This window comes from Equus caballus, chromosome 7, assembly GCF_041296265.1.
Source record: "Equus caballus isolate H_3958 breed thoroughbred chromosome 7, TB-T2T, whole genome shotgun sequence".
Classification (NCBI taxonomy): domain Eukaryota; kingdom Metazoa; phylum Chordata; class Mammalia; order Perissodactyla; family Equidae; genus Equus; species Equus caballus.
The window spans coordinates 38203238-38226949 of NC_091690.1; the positions used below are offsets into that span (position 1 = coordinate 38203238).

General features: G+C 37.2%; 1 protein-coding gene across 9 annotated transcripts in view; it reads right to left on the reverse strand.

Annotated features, from left to right (window-relative positions):
• ARHGAP32 (Rho GTPase activating protein 32) overlaps positions 1-23712 on the reverse strand; it is a 320124-nt gene that overhangs the window by 52567 nt on the left and 243845 nt on the right. For 7 of the 9 annotated variants that reach the window (XM_070272953.1, XM_070272951.1, XM_070272952.1 and 4 more), the window contains one exon: positions 14345-14426. The exons of 1 other annotated variant lie outside the window; for it this stretch is intronic. In XM_070272953.1, the coding sequence (XP_070129054.1) occupies positions 14345-14426 (82 nt within the window). Of the gene's footprint in view, positions 1-2412; positions 2814-14344; positions 14427-23712 lie in introns of those variants that run through there. One more of the 9 variants, XM_023645130.2, reaches the window with a different exon arrangement.

Below are 23712 nucleotides of genomic sequence, written 5' to 3' on the forward strand. Positions count from 1 at the left end.
TCATCAGGTTAAAACAACACATTTATTATTTACATTATACATTACATTATACATTTACTCTTCCAGGAGCTACAAATTTCAGTAATAAACATCAAAGAAGGTTCAAATTTAGCTTATGTGATTTTAAGGTGATATAAATAAGCCATACAATTTTCTTGCTAAAATTGATACTGATTTTTATTTAAAAACTTAAATTACAAATTAAAACAATAAATGTGATTAACCGGTTTTGTTCCTCAACTCTGTACAAAAAAAGTAAAAAGAATGTTTTTAACTTCGTGACTTTACCATCTCAGTTATTATATAAAAGAATGTGACTAATTTCATTTCTAAATACAGAACAAAAAGATTTGCATTTTAGCAGAGGAGAGTAGGCAGAAACATGAGCTGGATTTAAATTTCTGACAGTAAAGGATTCTGACACTAGGATGGGACACAGTATATGGGCCAAAGAAGCATGGCTGCATAGGATTTTAAAACAATATGGGCTCTACTTTTCCAGGATGAACCAGTGCTATTTGATATGAAGCTTAAAAACTAGTACTATTTCAGAAGGACATTTACTTACATATTCTCTCATAAAAATTAAAGTATAATAACTACATATTCTTAGGAATTCAGTAACATCAAAGGTAAGAAGACTATCAAAAATACTTCATACAGTTATAGAAATCTAAATATTTAGACCCTTAAAGCTTAATAGTGTAAAAACTCTATCTTCCTGGAATTATTTTTTCGTTTTTGATTAGTTTAAAATGTAATCTTATTCACTTTGATGTCATATAATCTTCTTCACTTTATTAAGCTATGAAGTTTGGTGTGGAACAGTGATATAGGTGTTATAGGTGGTTTTTGTGGGTTGGTTTTTTTTTTCTTTTCCTTTCTTTGCAGGACCTACAGGGCAAAGGTTCTATATTTGGAGAGCACAGCACTGATGAGGACTCTATTTAAAGGGAAAAGTCTTAGAAGCCTACCCTACAAAAAGACCCGACCTTTAGCACAGGGAGTAAGAACATGGAATCGGATAGACCTGAGGGTTTGAATCCACTCTCTAATCACTTCTCTGTTTGCAAAATCTTGAGCAAATTACCTATTTAGGTCTCAATTCCCTCAAACACACAAGGAGAGTAACAATAATAACACCTGTCTCTCAGGTTTACTATGATGCTTACATGACATTACATATGCCAAGCACTTAACTCAGTTATTGTCCATAAACAGGAGCTATTTTTACTACTGTAATTTCTCTTTACCTTATGTCTGAAAACTTTCAGAATCATCAACGGTCCAGGGCTAACTAGAACCTGAGTCAGCTTTCCAAACTAGGGTTAAGCGAATCTGTTTGTATCTCCTAAACTCAGGGCTGAGATCGCTCAGGAAGGGTGCACACAAACATGGGATCCCTTTCTACTTCTTCCTCCTCTGAGTGTCTTAAACGTAAACTTAATGTAAGAAACTTCAGAACTCTGCTCTCTTCTACTGAATACCATACAGTACTACACAATACTTTAAAAAAGAGAAGTTATGGTCTCAAACTATTATCATATGAGCAACAGATGTTTTCTAAAAAATTGACAATGAAAAAGAGCTCTAAATTCTGAAATTCCTCATTTATAAATGGTTTTGAAAATCAAAATATTGATATCGATTAAACAGTAGTAGAACATTCCTGAAAAGAAAAACATTCAACTTCTTAACAGGGCTGATCTATGTTTCAGAGAAAATTCTGGTCTCCATGTTATCTTAATGAAAAGCATTTATCACCAAGGTCTTAAAGAAGCACCATAGAAATATACCCTAGTGGTAAAAAATCTCTGAAAAAGGAAAAGCAGTTAATATAAATATTTTATGGAGATGGTTACTCTAATGCCAATGAGTAAAACAACACAGAATACTTGAAGGTAAAGGGCAGAAGAGTTACCTCCTTATGCTCATTTGAATGGCCTCTTGATACAGTCTACCAAATTGTTTTTCATAAATCAACGCTGCCTATTTTCCACTAGCCAATAATTGAAATATTATTAACCCACTAGGAAAAAATTTTAAAAATATGATATGAACTGGTTGCTTATGAAAGAAAGGTATGTTCTTTTAATCATGAAAACTTTTGTACTTTAAGGTCTAGAAAACATAAAGAAATAAACTGATTTGAAATAGACAATTAGGTATTTCCTAAAACTGACAAGAAAGTAATACCTATGTGGTACAATCTACTTCAAAAGATGATCCTCTCTCTACAAATATGAGAAATATGAAAGCTCAATTATTCAATTTCCGGATATTAAATAATTAACCATTCAGCTAAAAGCAACCAAGGAAACGTGCCTAAATATAACGTAAAAATAGTCTCAGTGAAATATTCTGAATGTTGTTGGAGTCAAACATTTGAATAATTGATTGAGATTTCCTTACCTCTTGCTGTGGCACAGGTTTTAAAATCAATACTTAAAATTATTCCAAATGTCTATATTTAGCAGTAGATTCAACAGGAGACAACAGCTCTGCATTCCACACGGAAGCGCACAGAAAGAGTCCCCGTCACACAGGCTCAGGCCTCGCCCACCACCGGGGAACTTCAAGTCAAACCTCGCCACACTCTTGGGTCCCAGCTCTGCTTCAGGCCCCTCTTTCAGCCGAGGTTTTGTGGCCGGTTTTTGGTCCCAAAATCAAGCTGAGCCGGTTTCTGTGTGCATGCAGGAGCTCTGAAAGCTCTCGCCTTCAGGAGCTTAATCCTGCTCTCTCGGCAGTCCCACTCTGCAGCACCACAAACACGCCCCAGCCAAACCCACACTTGCAGAACAGGCTTCACCAGCATAGCTCCACCCACCAACTTCACAGGTGAGCATTTCCTGCTCAGAAAACACCAGTACGAAATTAGCATTTAATTATGTCTTTAATCTTTTAAAAAGTTACTTACTATTCGGTTGTTAATATTTGCTATCTAGATGGGAGGCAGTGTATCCAATGAAAAGATGGGACTTAAGGCCCAAATAAAATAAGAAAAGTAACTGATCAAGCAGGAAGTATTGCCAGTAAAGGCTGAATCATTAAGCTAGCAGCAACAGGCTAAGAAAACATACCTTTTAATATCTTTGCTGATACTGAGCTGTGATTGTTACTCTACCAACATGTAAAAATAAAAAAGTATCAATTTATACTGCATCTATGTGAAAAACTCTGAGACAATAATCTAGTAAGCATCTATGAGAGGAAAAAAATTCTTTTAAATTTTTTCAGAATTGAAAATCCAGAATTAAACAATTTCCCCTGAGTATGACCTCCTCCTTTACACACTGTCCAAGGGTTAGATATGAACTCTATTTACATGAATATTAAAGAGATTCAATATTTATACTAAAAAACAGTACCGCACTGTGTTAATCCAATCAGAATTATTTGAAGAAATAAATTAATTGGAAGAGATTAAAAAGTTACTGTGTGCCAGCCATGATTCTAAGTACTTTGCAGATATTCTTCATTATAATCCTATGAAGTTGATTCTTGATTCTAAATTATCCCATCTTAGAGATGAGGAAACCAAGTCAGAGGGGTGAAGCAGTTGTCAAGGTCACACAAGTAGGAACTGTCGGATTCAAGATACCAAGGAGTATTTATCATAAAAAAAATCTGCTACTGATTAACTTTATTCTTTCTGTCCTCTCTGAACTTGGCTCTGAATATAAAATCGTTGATAAATAGTAAGCCACAATAAGAAAAACAATGAACTGATGTGATTTCAAAATATGAAAGACCATAGAGAACCCCAATCTGTGGCAGGAACAAAACATGTTAATTTCTACCAGTGGAAGAATAGCTGTGGATTTATGGATTTTGCTGAATAGGAAATGAGGCTCTTAAAGTTTATTTCTAATGAAGAAGGCAAAGCTACCTTTCTTTTTTTTAAATTTAAACTAAAAACACCCCTCCTCCCACCCTTTCCCTGGTTAGTACTAAACACAGCAAGGGAGGACAAAGGGAAGAGAGAGGAAAGAACAAGAGAAAGAAGCGGGGGGGGGAGAAGTCCATGCTGTAGAAAAAGCTATTCTGGGAACAGTTAGTACAACTCATAAGCCCCTCACATTACTTAACATTTAAGCACGGATAGGAATAGTCTCAACTGAGATTAGACTAAGAGATTACAATTATTTCAAAATAAAAAGTTAAAAAAACATGGCTGACAGAAAAGCATTATGCTTTGTCTTCTGACTGCTTATGGCACAGGAGAGGTCATTTTTCTCTTGTATTTCACAAAATGTTTGGAGGCTGTCCTGTGAAGGACTGAGATGTATTTGTACGAGTGGTAGGAGCAACAAGAGAATTCACTGGAAAGGCAATGGCTACATTCCAGTCGTTCTATTATAAAAACTACCTAACTATTCAAACCCTTCACACAGTATGTCTCCAAATTCTGCCAGCTTCATGGCCAAAAATATATCCCGAGTCAGATCACCTCTCACCACTTTTCCAGCAACTATCCTGGTCCAGGCCACCATCATCTCTTGCCAGGCCCATTCCAAAAGCCACTGCCAGTCTCTCTTCTTCCACCATGTCCTCTCCTAGCCTTAAAACAGCAACCAAAGTGATCCTGCAGATCAAACAACTCTACCCAAAACCTTCTAATGCTTCCCATTCATTTTAAATGAAAGCCAAAATCCGCACAGCGGCACCCAGTTCCCAGAGAATCTGATCCCCTTTCACCTCTAGACCTCATCTCATGTCTTCATTCATGCTCTAGCCAAACTGGCCTTCCTGCTGATCCTTTCATGAGCCACAGAGATATTCAGCTCAGTTCCTTATACTTGTAGTTCCCTCTCTGGAAAGCTCTCCCCCCAGGGATGTACCTATCTCCCCTCCTCATCTCCTTCAGGTCTCTGCTCAAAAGTAACCTTCTGATGAGCCCTTCCCTGACCACTCTACCCTCTTTTGAAATTACAATCCAACAAGAAGGACATCCCAACACTTCCTAAGGCCTGTACCCTGCTTCTAGGTTTTTTTGTCTCAAAAGCACTTATCATACTATACCTTCTACATTTGTTTACCTTTTTTACCTCCCTCTCATCACACTTGAATACAAACAGCAAAACGACAATATTTCTGTCTGTTGTGTTCACTGTTCTAGCCCTAGTAGTTAGTATGCACTCAATTAATTTCTTTTCTTTTCTTCTCTTTTTTTTTTTGAGGAAGATTAGCCCTGAGCTTTTTGCTGAGGAAGACTGGCCCTGAGCTAACATTGTGCCCATCTTCCTCTGCTTTATATGTGGGATGCCTACCACAGCATGGCTTGCCAAGAGGTGCCATGTCCGTACTGGGGATCTGAACCAGCAAACCCCGGGCTGCTGAGAAGCGGAACGTGTGAACTTAACCATTGCGCCACTGGGACAGGTCCAACACTAAATTAATTTCTGATCAATGAACACTGAAAGTGACCAAAAATGGAAAAGTTGCTTTACTTAGGGCAAGGAGAAGACTGATTAGGGGCCTACCTGTAGTACTGGCTACAGGGCATATGAGAATTTAGGAAATATTTTTGATAACTATAGTGGAAATTATTCACGTTTATAATTATCAATCAACTGTTTTAGGGCAAACGTTACGTATAAAGGATGCAAATTAGTATAAAATAGAATATCTGCCCACAAGCAAAACAATCTATGTGAGGAAAAAAGACACACACAAAAATGAAGTATCAAATTCAAAATAAGATAACTCACTGCCATACACTATTTCCAAACGAGTGACACAAACAATAGCTACTAGGCTGAAATGCAGTCCTGTTATTCACAGTCTTAGGACCAGTATGGTGCAATTATCGGGGGGTTTATTAGAAAAGCAGACCATCAGGCCCCACCCTAGGCCTACTGAATCCTGATCTATAGTTTTTAATGAGATTAGGCCAACTGAATGCACATTCAAGTTTGCAGTGGCCTAAGGAGTCTTTGTAAAGGACACAGTAAGCCACTTCCAGCAGGAGAAAGATCACAGGCAAGGGAAGTGGGGAAACCCAACGTATAGTGAGAGCAAACGAAGGAAACGTTTTACCGACGCTGAATATAGATACGAAAAAGCAAAAAATAAGTTACAAAGATAAGTTAGTTCCAGTATTTATGGAGCACCTTCAATTCTAGGCTAAAGATTTTGTATATAATTCTGGCACAGAGGGAAATCACCGAAGTTAAACAAAAGTTGTATTCTGAAAATTTATTTTAGTAGTAAGTATTAGGATACAGCAAACATGTATTAATTGTGCATCCACTGTACATATATCCTGTGGGGCAGATAAAGATGAATGATACATACTCATCACTTGTGAGGAGACTGATTTACGTGAGCAAGTGAAACAGCTGCGACTAGATCTGACAGGGGTAAAGAGGAGAGGGCTAGAGAGAGACGGTCAGGGAGGCTTTCACAGACGAAGCAGATGACAGCCTGAGTCCTGAAATACAAGGAGGTGCCCCTGGACAAAACAGAGAGGAGGGCACTTCAGCCTGTAGGAACAGGAGAAGCAGAGGGAAAGCTACGAAACCACATGATGTGTTCAGAGAAGAGAGAAGGAGAGCCCAGTAGAGAGCACAAGGAGAAAAACCAGGAGAATGGAAAAGGAGGATGCTGGAAATGCCATAATAAAACAGAGTCTGCAGTCATGTTTTATACACAATGAGGAAAGATTGAAAGATACTTCTTGAATTAATTAGAGACATTAGAGAGGATGCCAGCTGAAACACAATTTGCAAATTTAGCAGGTTCCCATAAGCACGTCTCATCACTTGCTGTTTAACCCATCTTTCGCCCTCCCTTCTGTTCTGTTTACATAGGCCTTGTGGAAATCCAAACACACTTTTATTTACTCCTGTTATAATAAAAGTAAAAGACATTAAATAAATATTTGTTTTGAGAGAGAGAACAATAAACTTTATTCACTGTTCCTTGGTGGGAAGAATTCTGGGTCTTGAGTTAATTAATCACAAATGAGTTAATCTATGTAAAGTACTTGGTACACTGCCTGACACACAGTAAGGACCACATAACTGTTGGCTATGAGTACTCTTAGACATCAGAAGATTTCTAGAATTCCAAGTTGTGAAACCTCAGGCAAGTCGTTTAACATTTCTGAGTCTCAGGTGCTCCATTTGTTACAAAAGGGGTGTTGTCAGGGGACAGAAATACAGTCCCTATCCCCAATACCTCACAGGGTTCTATTGAGAGCCAAACTCCAACTTAAATAATGGAAATACAAGAATTCCTAAAGCACATTACAAGTACGTATTCTAACTGTTTTGCCTTGATTCAGAGTGAGAAAATATTGTCTTGATCTACCCCTTGTGATGTATTCAGAGAGAAAACTTCTCTAGGCATTCTAGTATTTTAGTATTCCTTTGAATCTTATATCAATGATTTCTAAGGCACTGATTTTAACATCTAATTCTTAAAGTATCAGCCTCCAGAATATAAGCAAACATATGTTCAATGGGAAGAATATTCAATACAACATTCCACACAGGATAAGTAAAAACCTGGAACTATTTTATTTGCTACAGAATGTCTGGTCACTTCATACCAAAGTGACATGTAAAGAAAGACAGTTACAGGGGCTGGCCCTGTGGTTAAGTTCTCACACTCTGCTTCAGCAGCCCAGGGTTCGGATCCTGGGCGCGGACATGGCACCACCCATCAGGCCACACTGAGGTGGCATCCCACACGCCTCAACTAGAAGGACCCACAACTAAAAATATACAACTATGTATGGAGAGGATTTGGGGAGAAAAAAGCAAGGGAAAAAAAAAGAAGATTGGCAACAGTTGTTAGCTCATGTGCCAATCTTTAAAAAAAGGAAAAAGAAAGAAAGAAGGACAGTTACAGAAGAGCAAAGTGCTGGAAACTCAAAAAAAGAAAACAGAAACAATCCAGAAGCAAATAAATGAAAATAAATGATAAAAACCTAAAATTAGGCCAAATTGCAAGAAAAACAACAAAAAAAGCAAGATACTAGAGGATCAGCTTCCTAAAAGAACACTACAAAGAATTTTTTTATTTCAAAAGTATGGTACAAATTCAGGCTAATCTGTTACCTTATAAACTACTTCTTAAGTTAATATAAGGATTTCATCAACGTTACATCTAATTACTAAGTCTTCCTGCAAAATGAAAGCCTCAGCTACTTCTATGTCTGTTAACCAAAAGTCATCTACCATCAAAAAGAAGACAAAAATTTATGACACAAACTCTACTCCAGTGACCATCCAAAGAGGCTCCCCCACCACGGTCCCATGAAAAGTCCTGTAATTGATTTGTTTCAGTGGTATACTGTGACATACTGACACACAGATTTGTACTAACAAATAACGTATTAAATAAGTATCTACCTAAACTGAATAGATGTAATCTCTGACACCCTTGAATGTAAATGACATAACATAGTAGATAAACATAAATCAATAAATAATAACAGCTGACATTTATTAGGAATCCAGGGGCTTTAAATGCCTTATGCCTAATCTTCAAGAGAATCTTGCCTTACTTTTTAGATAAGGAAATGAAAAATCAGAGAAGCCAAATGATGTGCACAGACAGTAAATAAGGCATACGGATTAAAACCCAAGGCTGAAGTGAATGCTCTCATTTCTTTAACTGTGCTGCTTTTCACACAGGTATATAAATCAAATAAAATATCTGCATTAAATCTCTTGCCACAAAATATCTATTTTATTGGGGTGGTTGCATTCTTCTACAAGTTTTTACTGTTTTATCTTTCACATACGGATCTATAATTTTCCTGGAAAGGATTTTGTGTATGGTGTTAAACAAGGATGAGATATACATATATGTATTTTTCCAGGTCACCTAGGAGCATTTCTTTAAATGACTGTCCTTTTGACAATGCTCTTCAGTGCCACCTTTGTCATAAATCAAGTATCTATATAAACAGATTGTTTCTGGACTCTATTCTGTTTCACTGATTTGTCTATCCTTGCATCAATACCAGTATCTTAATTAGTGAAGCTTTAACAATAAATCTTGGTATCTATATACTAAGTTTCCTATTTTATTTGTCCTTCAAAATTGTCTTGGGTATTTCTGGCTCTGCATTTCCATACAAATTTTATAATCAGTTGCAAATTTCCATAAAAATCCCAATTCAAAGCTTGGGGCATTTATCAGCAACTCTGCCCTATCAGGTTCTGAACTGCAACTGCTGTTCCCCTGGCACTGTGACTTTCTCTACTCCACCAGCAGATCCCCTAGAGGAATAACGTCTCCATATACCGAGGTCACTTTTCTGGATTTCCTTCTTCTGCTCAATCTTAGCTGTCACTATTTACTGCCTTATTAACTCTTCAGTGCTCTAAAGATATATTTTTATACTTCTGTCCAAATTTTCTAATTTGTTCTCAGGGGGAAGGTATTTAAATTCCTTAGTCCCTCATTTTTATAAGTTCATGCCTCCCTCTCCCTTCCTCCCCCCACCCCTTTCTTTCCTTCTTCAGGAAAAGATGGATAACTCGGGAAGATGGGGAATTCCATCATGGAAATTATAAAAAAGACCAAATGTTGATCGTAGAAATGAAATAAATGATTTGAGAACTGAAGAATTTATTAGAAGGACATAAGAGAGGCCTATCCAGAGGGAAGGACCAGTGAACTTTAAGATAGGCCAATAGAAAGTATCCAAACTGAAAGGAGAGGACGTGTAAGACAATATCAAAGAGTATAACTGAGGTGTAAAGGAAAGGAGGGAGAGAGAACTGCATAAGAGAAATATTTGGAGAGATAATAGCAGAGAACATTTAACAAACTTGAAGAAAGACAGCAATAAACAGATCCAGCTGCTTAATAAACTCCAAGCAGAATAAACACAAAGAAAACCACATGTGCTTTCCCTTCCTCTTCCTCCCACCTCAATCTCATCTTCTCCCATCAAACCATAATCTGTGGTGATTGAACTAAACACCAATTTCTTATGGACAAGTTTCTACCTTTCTTCCTCTTCTTTTCTCTCTCTTTCTCTCTCTCTCACACGCACACACACACACAGACACCTCTTCTTTTCCGTAAGGCACCATGGATACCTGCTATCTTGGTCAGGACATAGTGACTCATTAATTTTATTTTCATATACACAAATAATTCAACACAGTGAGAACATTAAGAAGAGTTCCAAAGGGAAAATTTTTCCTATTGCTCTTGTTGTGTAACACCATAGGGAGCTTTAAATTTCAGTCTCAAACTATAGCTGCATCTTTCCGATTTGGCATCTAACAGTGACAGATGGCAATGTTAAAAATAAATAGAACATTCAAGTTGTTTATACTGTAGGCAAAGACAATTTTAAAGTGTGAAACAAACCTGAGGCGGAAAGAATTCTCATCATCCTTTTCAAAATGTATTAAGAATACACATTCTAATACGCCAACTCTGCAATGCAGCTCCCAAAAGATAACATTTTAACTTTTGAAGGTGTGCTGTCATTCTACGCCATTACTGCTTTAGAATTAACAATGCCATAGAGGTCTCTTTATAGAAATCTATTTTCCAGAACTATCAATAACTGATTAACTTTCTCAAGTTTTAAAAGTTTCTGGAGGTTATCACTATTAGAAATGTCACTTTCACATTCAAAATGTGAGAAAGTATTTGTTTGATACAGTTTAATACCAATATTAAGCTAATTTTTTAAAACTCAGTTTACAGAATATCTGAGGCAAAATTATCAAAGATGAGGCTTAATAACTAATAAAAGTTAAGCTCATATAACAGAAATACATAAAAGTAATGCACAAGAAATCACACTAAGTTTTTTATATTGAATTTTAATAACTTCAAAATAGTGACTACAAAAACTCATGATCATCTCAATAGATGGATAAAAAGTATTTGACAAAATCCAACACCCTTTAGCAATAAAATCATTCAACAAACTAAGAATTGAAGGTACTGCCTCAATCTGATAAAAGGCACCTATGAAAACCCCACAGCTAACATCTTGCTTAATGGTGAATTACTAGATGCTTTCTCCTAAGATCAGGAACAAGACAAGGATGTCTCTTCTGGAAACTTCTATTCGGCATTGTATTAGAGGTTCTTGCCAGGGCAATTGGGCAAGGAAAAAAAAAATCCAGATTGGAAAGGAGAAGTAAAAATATCTGTTAACAGATGACATGATCTTGTATACAGAATTTCCCAACGAATCCACTAAAAACCCACTGAAACTAATAAACATTTCATCAAGGTTTCAGGATGCAACATTAACATACAAAAGTTAATTGTATTTCTATGCAATGCAATGAACAACAAGAAAAAGAATTTAAGAAAACAACTCCATTTACAAGAGTATCAAAAAGAAAAGAATAAATTTAAAAGAAATGCAAAACTTATACTCTGAAAACTACAGAATGCTGAATGAAATTAAAGAAGGTATAAATAAATGGAAAAACATGCTATTTTCATGGATTGGAAGACTTAATAAATATTAGTAAGATGGTAATACTTCCCAAATTGATATATAGATTCAATACAGCCTCTTTTAGAATCTCAGCTAACTTCTCTGCAGAAACTGACAAGCTGATTCTAAAATTCATATGGAATTGCAAAGGACCCAGAAAAGCCAAATCAATCCTGAAAAAGAAGTAGGAGGCTTCCCAACTGCAAAATTTACCACAAAGCAGTGGTGATCAACACAGGGTGGCACTGGCATAAAAACAGACATAAAAATCAATGGAATAGAACTGAAAGTCCAGAAATATAGTCATGTCTAAGGTCAAGTGATTGTCTATAAGGAAGTCAAGATAATTCAATGGGGAAGGATTAATCTTTTCACAAATAGTGCTGGGACAACTAGATATCCAATGGAGTTAAACTTCATACTATACACAAAAATTTAACTCAAAATGGATCATAAACTAAAATACAAGATATAAAACTATAAACTTCTTAGAAGAAAATAAAAGAGTAAAGCTTTGACCTTGCGTTAGGCAAAGCCTTCTTAGATAAGACACAAAAAGCATAAGCAACAAAAGAAAAGAATAAAGTGAACTTCATCAAAATTAAAAATTTTTATTGCTTCAATGGACACTATTAAGAAAGAGAAAGACAACCCACAGAATGTGAGAAAATATTTGCAAATCATATTACCTGAAAAAGAACTTGCACCTAGAATACATAAAGAACACCTACAGCTTGGTAATAAAAAGACAACCTAATTAAAAAAAGATCTGAATAGACATTTCTCCAAAGATAGACAAACAGGTAATAAGTACATAAAAAAGATGCTCAATATCATTGGTCATCAGGGAAACGCAAATCAAAATCACAAAGATATACCACTTCATACCCACTAAGATGTTAATAATCAAAAAAGCAGAAACAAGGATCTGGAGCAATTGGCCCTCTCACCTACTGCTGGTGGTATTGTAAAATGGTGCAGCTACTTTGTAAGCCGTCTGGTAGTTCCTCAAAAGGTTAAACAGAGAGTTGCTATTTGACTCAATAATTCTACTCCTAGATACATACTGAAGAGATGAAAACACATATCCACAAAAACTTGTACATGAATGTTCACAGCAGCATTATTCATAATAGCCAAAAATGGAAACAAACCAAAATGAGTGGATAAATAAGGTATATCCATATAGCGAAATATTATTTAGCTGTAAAAAAAATGAAGTACTGATGCATGGATGAACCTTGAAAATATTATGCTAAGTGAAACAAGCCAATCACAAAAGATGACATATTGTATGCTTTATGTGAAATGTCCAGAATAGGGAAATCTAGAGAGATGGAAAAGTAGATTAGTAGTTGCTCAGGGCTGGGGGGCCTAGAAGGGTTGGAGCAGGGTCTGCTAATGGGTATGGGATTTTAAGTTACTGATGCCATATTTTAAAAAAGGTAACAATCCTACAGTCATCACAACCACTAAAGAACGTTTACTGAGCAAGTACCCACTGATTAGTCTTTTTTAGTAAGTGTACCCAAAGAAGGGGGATTTAACAGAGGATAAAAATTCCTTGAAAAGAGGGGCTGGCCCCGTGGCCGAGTAGTTAAGTTCGCGCGCTCCACTGCAGGCGGCCCGGTGTTTCGTTAGTTCGAATCCTGGGCGCGGACATGGCACTGCTCATCAAACCACGCTGGGGCGGCGTCCCACATGCCACAACTAGAAGGACCCACAACAAAGAATATGCAACTATGTACCGGGGACCTTTGGGGAGAAAAAGGAAAAAATAAAATCTTTAAAAAAAAAAAAAATTCCTTGAAAAGAGACTGAGAATCCCGGCTTAAGCAGAACTGCAGAGAACACTGTTCTGAAGTATTTTTCTCTACTCAACAATAAAAGCAGTCTGTCTGAAATTTAAAAATTCCTACGAGAAAAACTGGAACACTGACTCTCTAACCCTCTATGAAGAAATAAGCTTTGAAAGGGACTATTACCCTTTACTTTTACCTAAAAACTGTAAGCAAAGATGGTTTGATGTATGCTTTGGGGCAGAGGTGGGAAAATACTAAACAAAGAAAGAATACACTTTTTTTCCCTAATTCTTACACAGAAGTCCTAAGGTTAGAAAATACTTTAAAGAAAACAGCCCAAATAAATTCTGAGGCCCAGAAATGTTTTCTTTTTCTTTTATTGGGGGATTAGAGGGAAGGGCGGAGGGGATGTAATACAAACTAGGATAAATAAATTTAATTACTTCCTCTTCCCTCCAAAATCGTTTAGTCTTTGTTTTTAGTTTCTTTTTAAAAATTTATATCACATTAAAAAGTTCCAGACGAGGTATTCTGTAGAATTTGTCCAGATTAAATGACCCCAATAAAACAAAAATTTCCATTTGCTAGATTCTTAACCCCTGTAACACTGTTTTACTTATTTGTAAAATACTCCACACATTTACACAGCACTGCAAATATACTATATAAGTAATAAGAAATGCTGTTTAAAATAGTTTTGATGCTCAGAGGCACTGATAAAATACACATTCCCATCATCTATTAATTTTCAACTAATCATACTATCTCCAGGTCACTTCTTTAAATCTGTTATATTCATTTATCATTTTATCCATTAATAAGCTATATTCCTACTATTTAATTGTAAAAACAAATAATGACAAAACTTAATGGAGCAAGTAGTTCTTTAAAATTGCCTAAAATTTTGAATGCATGCAAATCTTTGTGAAATGATCAGCAGAGAAATAAGAATATATTAAAAATCAAAACCACATAAAATTAAGAATGCATAACTATGTCAATAAATGCAAAGAAGAGCAAAACAAACTATGTGTTCGACTGAAAAGAAAACTTGTATCTTTAAGCAGTTGATAAAATAACCACACCAATGAAAAACTGTACTCACCTGGTTTTGGCACTGAGTTGGTCACTGACTGGGGAATTTTCTGATTAATTAACTCAACACAGTGTCCAGGGAAGAGCCCCACCTGAGGAAGAAAAGCAGCAAAGAGAGGATTCTACACCAAGAACAGACCAGCGTGTGAACACTGCCAATTCAATTCCAGTAATGTGCTCTATAGTCCCTCCCAAATGATTCTGTTATTCCAAGACTCTAAATAACAGATGATGCCAATTACACAAACAAATAATAAGACAATCTGTTGCTATGGTGTATAGAGTTATGTGTTTTATTTGTCCAAATATCTAAGCTTGCTTTTTGAGTTTTAGCTTTTAATTTCCCAAACTTTTTACACCAATTAAAATATTTAGTCTGATACCAAGCTATGCATGCAGTAGATATAATTTTTATCACTTAACTTACTTTGCTGAATTTCAATCTAGTTGTGTTGACATCCCCACTGCCAATTTTTATATTTATTATCTTCTCTATGATTTTTTAAAAATCAACACTAAGCCACATGCAAATTTTTTGTGAATTTTCTCTTCATTTTCCCACAGGTTTCGTGAAAAATAACAAAACTAAAAGAAATTGGTGAAACAACTGCTCATTTAAAATCCTCATATTTACTGTTGTTAAAGAGCTAGTAGCGTGTGGATAAGTAGGAAAGCAAGAAAGAAGAAAACAGCCAATCTCAGCAGTGGTGACAGACTCTAGCTTTGAAAAACACACCACTGTGACCTGGTAGCAGAATTGCTCGTGGCATTAGGAAGAATCCTAAGAAGATGTGCTGGAAAATTCTGAACTCCAGATCACCCAGAGATACTGTGTAGCTAATGGAATAAATACAGAGATAAACAGCTTGGAAACAAAAGTAAAAAGGAAATCTTTACCAATATTTATAGATGTTTTCTTAGATAGGAATATAATCGAGCTGCCATGTAGCAGATGTTAAAGCAGAAACATGAAAACTACATCACTTTGTACATCCCTCTGTTGACAGACTCTGGGGAAGAATGGAATGGTCTTCCAAGAGTGTGATTCATCTTGAAGTTCTGAGCTGCACAATTCCATCTGTGTGGGATTATTTTCACATACTCATTTGCTGCATTCTTATTTCAATTTCTGGATCGATATTCTATGGTATTTCTCAAAAGTATGAAGATGTAACCAGTTATCATGAGCTGAAAAGGGGTTATTAAAAATTATCAGTTTTGTTTGGAAGATCTGAATTTGGGATTCTTAAAGTCCATATGCACTGCTTTGCAAAATGATACTTTAAGTATTTGTTTTATGGGTGAAATTCCATGCCATATTTTACTCAACGTCCTATTTTACTGAACAAATAGAAATTCTTCTAAGATTGGTTAGAGCCAGGTAAGAATCAACTTGAAAAGTCCTGCTCATTCTCTCTTACACAAATCAGTTCTTATGAGAGGGTATATGGTGTATTGGTTAACAGTGTGGCCTCAAGAGTAGAGCGCCTGGGTTCAATCCTAGGTCTGCCACATCCTAGATGAGGTTTGTAACCTAGCCTCTCTGTTTCCATTTCTTCTTCTAAACAAAATAATACTACCTAGCTCATAAAGGTTCTTATGAGAATTAAATGGATCAATATAAGCAAAATGCTTATGATAAGCACCGTAAAATGTTACCTATTATTATCCCAGTATGTTGGCTGCTAGAGACCTAGAGGGCTCCAGCTCCTCCATTACATGGATATGATGCCTACTACTTAGCATCTTTTGCACGTGTATACTTAAGTTTCCTCACTATCAAATATCATTCTTTCCATAAAGTTCTAATTCATCTCAATTTAAACATTTTCTGCAATTTGCTATAGAAAAAAAGACCAGGTTCTAAACTTGGCTCACCCATTTACTAGGCTTTATGATCTAGACAAAATTGCTTAACATCTGTCTCAGTTTCTTAAATTGTAAAAATGGGGATAACATTAGCAATTTCAATACTTCGTGTGAAAGCAGCCAGCCTAATTTCCAAACTTGAATATCTTTCAGCAGATAAGAACCAGTTTTCCGTCACTTCTTCACAAAGACTGAACAAAGCTTAACGAACCTCTTTGGGGAACTATATCATACATATTAGTTACATTTTCACCTTTTAAATTTGTCTCAATACATTAGGTTTAGGTAGATGGGAGAAATGCTCTTGCGTACTACGGCAAGGTCTATAGTAGGTTCATCTAATGCCTAACTCCAATTCCTGCTCACTTGTCTCCCTTTATTATAAAGTGTAATACTACTAAATGTTAGCTACACTAAATATTCAGTTTCCCCGACTCCTAGCATCCAGGTGTGGCCACAGCACACGGAAATGCAGCTCTACTGCTACCACTCAGTCTCTTCTGTCTGCTGTGAACGCCAGTTATCAAGATTGATCTGCAGTAGCCATATTCAACCTCAAAAGAAAGGCAAGGAGAATCTTAGAGACTTCTGCCTGACATCATTAAGCCACAGACTCAACAGTAGCAAGCAGTAACCTTCTCTGTCCACTTTTCTGTTTCTTGAAGGCAAAAGTACTCCTAACTGTTAAGGGGTCTTTTATTTAAGAGTTGATTCCATAAATTTGTGAAAGGCAAACAGATTCTATTTCTTGATTATACAATTTCCACAAAAAAATGAACCTGTGTTTTGTTGAAAATATACACAAAATGTAACTAACTGTAAAAATATAGTTAATGCATATTTATACTTTTCTGATGCATACTTAATGTAATATTTACCAAATATAAACAATCCTGATAAACTCAAAATGTCAATTAAAAGTTACTGGAACTCTCAATATGATCTATGAACTATATCGTCCTGATTCATATATTATTTTTTTCTGCAGTGGCAGCAATTTCTAACGTTTTAATTTATATGGCTGGGAAGGGTGAGGGGAATTGGGTATATTGGCAGGGGTCAAAATGACATTCAACTCTAGGAAGAAGATGGAAGACAGAGAAAAGACCAGCATCTAGGGCCCTCAGGGGTAAAGGAGTAGGTAATAAAAACATAGTAACAGAAGGAAAAGAACAATGTAAAGATAAGGCTGGAACACTTAGGGATGGGCTTACAGGAAGAGAGAATCTTCAATTTGGTACTCTTCCCACAAGTCTTTGAGATAAACTGAGAAAAAGCCAAAGATGCTATTACATCCCACAATGTGTTGGGTAATGTGTAACAACTGGCTCTTCAGGGGAAAGGCCTTGATTTATGTTTGCCAGTGTCCATGGTGTAAATAGGTCCACCATCACTGGTTTCCAGGCACCAACATGACACAACTCAATAGAGAGTTGAAAAGAGATGGTGAGTCGCCTGTCACGTAATATTTATACAACACAGTACATAAGCATAGATAACGGTAAAATAATTATTTAAAAAGTTCTAAGTGTTTATTATCTTTGATTTTAATTCAATTCACTCAATTGTGAATTTATATACTTTAATTTTTAATAATGGCTGTGTGTAACAACTGTACCATGAAATTTCACAACTGGCTCCAGCTCACCACTCATCTATATCTATGCACTGTGTCCTGTGCCTGTCCTACCTCTAATGGCTCCTGGGAATAAGCTTCCAGCAGTTTGACAAGCATATGGCTCTCTCTCTGCCTGTAAGAGAAACAGGAGAGATCTAAAGGGAACAGACTGCAGTCTGATCCTTCTGATCTTCTACCTTGAGGATACACGCAAACTATAAAGAAAATAGGTTTGGCTACAAAAGTGACTGTACTGAGAAATATTTTGGTACAACTTAGAGGGAATGTTAGATAAGAAACCACTGCAGGAAAACAAGCCTGGTGCTTCGGTAACAGTGGGAAAGGGAAGAAATCACTGCTTAACAAGGGAGCCCAGTCCTAGCTATGGTTTCTCTGAGACAACCAATCAAAATCTAAAAAGGAGTTTCGACATAACAATAAGGTGCTCCTCACTGAGTTTTTTAAAAAGTTCCTATTCTAACAGTTTATTTATTTCATTTATGGCTAGTGAAACTCCAGGGCTATCAGCACAACGAAGTATCTTTTTATTCAGCTTAGTAAAGTACTGTTCTCACTCCAACAGAGAGAGATTTTTTCATTAACTGGAATTATTTGGCCTTAGAGAGTTTCCAATTTTTCATTTTCTGACTACAATTTCCCATCCTTCCAGATCTCTAGTGTTGATATTTCACGACAAGTGAATTTCAAATTCAGAGTCATTGCATCCCCTTCCTTTCTTTATTTCCCCCCAGGGTACCTATCCCCCTTCCAATCTCTTTTTATGATACCCAGTATGAACCCTGTGATGGATTACTGAAACTTTTAAAATGATCAGTACCCTTAATTTCCTTGCAATAGTAACCTTCTGCCAAACTAATCCAGGAAACCCCCAACTAAGTCAATATACTTCTCTACTTGCATGCCTTCGTACTGCTGGAGGAAAAGCACATCACTGAGGAGATTCAAACCAAGACAAATCCAGAGTTTCCCACCTAGAAATGCCAATTATTGTTTCCCTACTCCCCAGACTTTCTCAGAGAATGCACTTCTCTTTGGGGCTCTGTCCAGTTCGACCTCCATGCCCCTGCCAACACCACCCCAGCACAGCTGATCAGACCACAAGTTAATGAGTCAATTATTCTATCTCCTAAGACTTTGGAACTAGGTTAGAATCTTTGATTATCGCTATTGAGTTGCTAGAACTAGGAAATATTATTTTTCAAAAAAAAGAGGAGGATAAAACAAAGAAGCAGTAGCTGCTTCTGCACTGAAAGAAACAAAAACTGGAAGCAAATTCCTTCAATTTCTTAGTTCCCAGTTCTTGCCTCCATTCATATGTGGCCTAATAATTCCTGCATTGGATTCTCTAAGATATTCCTATTTATGTCTCCCCTTCTCCATACTATCCTTTATTTTTATTTTGTTATTTATTTTTTCTGCTGAGGAAGATTCACCCCAAGCTAACACTCATTGCCATCCCTCCTTTTTTTTTCATTGAGGAAGATTAGCCCTGAGCTAACATCTGTGCCAATCCTCCTTGATTTTTTTGTATGTGGGACACACCTCCACAGCATGGCTGATGAGTGGAGTAGGTCCGTGCCCAGAATCTGAACCAGCAAAGACAGGCAGCCAAAGCTGAGAGTGTGGAACTTTAACCAGCCGGCCACAGCGCCAGGCATTATGAATCTCCTCTTTAGCTCCCCACAAAACACCATATTGCTTCTGGTTTCTCTGCCTTATTAGTTAAGGTTCTAAACCTTAAATGTCAGCTCCCTAATTTCCACCTTTAAAAATATTACTCTTGCAGTAGAATATACAGGTTTAAGACTCAGAAATAAGGTCAGGGATCAGGATATCAATTTGGGAGCTGAACATATATATGGTACAAAGCTGAAAGAGTGAATAAGATAGTCTAGGACAAAATCATAGAATGAGAAGGTAGTCCAACCACAGACTTTCAGAAGTATAGTAGAGGAGGATGCACTGTAAAAGAAGACTGAGAAGGTGAGGGAACTCTTCACAGTGTTGTGTCACATCTATCAAGAGAAGAAAGTGTTGGGAAAAGAGAAATCAAATAGTGATGAAAGTTTAAGTAAGAGAAGCAATGAAATATCCATTTTTGCATTAAGCCAAACAGACACATCTTGTGATACAAGAGCCACAAACAGGAATAAAGGGTTTAAGTATATATTTGCGGAGTAACATCAGCAACATGGGGGAGTGAGCTGTTCCCTATGTCTCTCCCCATTTGAACTACAACTAAATGGATACACATCGACCAATGAACGAAGCTCACACAGCACAACAGGACACCTGAGAGACACATGCAGCTATACATCTGAGGGTGGATTGACTGGCCCTCAGGGAAGTGGTGGAGATGGATGAGCACTCTCTGACCTCCCCACGCAGCCCTGTGCATGGACGTGAACACTTTCCAGCCTGGCAGGAGTGTCCCAAAAGTGGGACATGCTCCAGGGAAACTGTAGGAAGAGGCTGTGGTAACCCTTAGCCCACTCATGATCACTTTCCCAGCAGGGGGTAGGGAGGAGCCCACCATGCCTCTGTGGCCCCAAGGAGTGGCCCTGGCTTGGTCCCCATGAGGAACCCCTGTCCACCAAGCACAGTGGCCAGTGAGACCTCAAGCATGGGCAGCGGTAGATCTACACACTGAGGCGAAGGCACTCCCAGGCCCATGCAAGCGCCAAGAGTACTGCCAAACCCCAAAAGTGGGAACATGCCCTGGCGCGACTGCAGGAAGAGGCGGAGGCAGCCCTTAGCCCCCTAGTAACCACTTTCCCAGTGGGGGCGGAGGGGAGCCCACTGTGTCCCTGCAGCCCCAAGGAGTGGCCCTGGCTCAGTCACGGTGAGGAAGTCACACCCACCAAACAGTTGACACGTGCACCTGGATGCTCTCCAGGCCATTGCAAGTGCCGATAGTACCCCTACAACTTTCAGCAGACATTGTGGTACCAGAAACTCAGCCCCTGCTTCCCCCTAGTGGTAGCAGGTGAAACCTGCAACCTAATACTACAACAAATGCACCAACAAAATAATGTTATTTTATCAAACACCATGAGAAACTACAGCAACAATTCAGACCAGAAGGAAAAGGACAATTCACCAGAAATCAACCCTGGGGGCACAGAAATTTACAATCTAAATGACAGAGAATTCAAAATAGCTATCATAAACACACTCAACAAGCTACAAGAGAACACAGACAGTTCAATGAGCTCAGGAATAAAATTGAAGAGAAGAAGGAATACTTCACCAAAGAGACTGAAATTACGAAAAACAATCAAGCAGAGGGGCCAGGGTGGTGGCACAGTGGGTAAATTTGCACATTCCATTTCAGCAAGCAGGGGTTCTCCAGTTTGGATCCTGGGTGCAGACCTATGCACCAGTTGTCAAGTCATGCTGTGGCAAGCATCCCACATATAACGTAGAGGAAGATAGGCACAGATGTTAGTTCAGGGCCAGTTTTCCTCAATAAAAAGATGAGGATTGGCAGCAGATGTTAGCTGAGGGCTAATCTTCCTCAAAGCAAAACAAAACAATCAAGCAGAAATTCTAGATATGAAAAATAATTAATGAAATAAAAAATAATCTAGAATCCTTAAGAAATAGAGCCGACGTTTTGGAGGAAAGAATTAGTGATTTAGAGGATGAAAATAATAGAAATGCTACAGTTGGAGAAGGAGACAGAACTAAGATTTTTAAAAAATGAAGGAATTCTTCAAGAAATATATGACTCAATTAAGAAAAGCAACATAAGGACTATAGGTATTCCAGAGGGAGAAGAGCAGGAGAAAGGAGCAGAGAGCTTGTTCCAACAAATAGTAGCTGAGATTTTCCCAAACCTGGAGAATTAACTGGATTTACAAATACATGAAGCTAATAGAACACCCAATTACATCAGTGCTAAAAGACCTTCTCCAAAGCATATAATAGTAAAACTGGCAAGAGTCAATGACAAAGAAAAAATATTAAGAGCAGCAAGGCAGAAGAAAATAACCTACATAGGAATCTCTATCAGGCTTTCAGTGGATTTCTTGGCAGAAACCCTACAGGCTAGGAGAGAATGGAATGATATGTTCAAAATACTGAAAGACAAAAACTTTCAGCCAAAAATACTCCATTCTAGTGAAACCATTCTTCAGATATGATGGAGAAATACAAGGCTTCCCAGATAAACAAAAGCTGAGGGAGTTCATCACCACTAGAACTCCCTTACAAGAAATGATCAAGGATGCCCTCACACCAGAAACAACAAGGCAAAGGTCTACCAAATTTTGAGCAAGGAGATAAATAGACAGACATGATCAGAAACCTGCAGCTCTCTATCAGAACAGGGAAGCAAAAACTCAATTATAACCTAAAAGATAAAGGGAAGGAAAGCATCAAAAGTAACTATAAACACTTCAACTTAGTCACAAACTCACAACATTAAAAACAGAATAATTTGTAACAACAATAACTCACAAGGGGAAGAGGAAAGGGATGCAACCTGCTTAAGTTAATGGAGACAAAAAGCTGTGAGAAAATGGACTATTTCATCCACGAAATCTTTTATACAAACCTCATGGTAACCACTAAATAAAAAAGCAGAGCACAGCCACAATTCACAAAAAGAGAGAAAAGTGAGAAAACCTCCCCAGAAAACCCCCCAAAAGAAATGGTAGTCAGAAATACAAAGGAAGAGAAACAATGGAAACATAAAACAACCAGAAAACAAGAGCTAAAATGGCAGCACTGAGCCCTCATATACCAATAATCACTCTAAATGTAAATGGATTGAATTCTCCAATCAAAAGACACAGAGTAACTGCATGGATTAAAAAACAAGACTCAACAAAATGCTGCCTCCAGGAAACACATCTCAGCTCTGAAGACAAACACAGGCTCAGAGTGAAGGGAGGGAAGATGATACTCCAAGCTAACAACAAACAAAGAAAGCAGGTGTGACCATACTTACATGAGACAAAGCAGACCGAGTTAAAAAAGATAATGAGAGAAAAAAAGGGGCAGTATAAATGATAAAAGGGACATTCCACCTAGAGGACATAACACTTATTAATATATATGTACCTAACACAGGGGCACCAAAGTACATAAGCAACTATTAACAGACCTAAAGGGAGAAATTAACAGCAACACGCTAATAGTAGGGGACCTCAACACCCCACTTATATCAATGGACAGATCATGAAGACAGAAAGTCAACAAGGAAATAATAGATTTAAACGAAACATTTGATGAGATGGACTTAATATAGATATATACACAGCGTTCCATCCAAAAACGGCGGAATGCACATTCTTCTCATGTGCACATGGATCACTCTCAAAGACAGACCATACACTTGGAAACAAGGGAAGCCTCAATAAATTTCAGAAAGTAAAATCATCTCAAGCATCTTTTCCAACCACAATGCTATGAAATTAGAAATCAACTACATGAAAAAAACTGGGAAAATCAGAAATATGTGGAGGCCAAACAATATGCTATGGAACAACCATTAGTTTGATGAAGAAATCAAAGAAGAAATAAAAAAATACTGGGACACAAACGAAAATGAAAATACAACACATGAACTCTTCGGGGATGCAACAAAAGTGATTCTAAGAGGGAAATTCATAGAAATACAGGCGCACTTCAACAAACAAGAAAAATCTCAAGTAAGTAATATTAAAATGCACCTAACAGAACTAGAAAAAGAAGAACAAAGTCAAAAGTCAGTAGAAGGAGGGAAATAATAAAAATCAGAGCAGAAATAAATAAATAGAGACTACAAGAACAATAGAAAGGATGAGTGAAACTAAGAGCTGGTTCTTTGAGAAGATAAATAAAATTGACAAACTCTTAGCCAGACTCACCACGAAAAAAAGAGA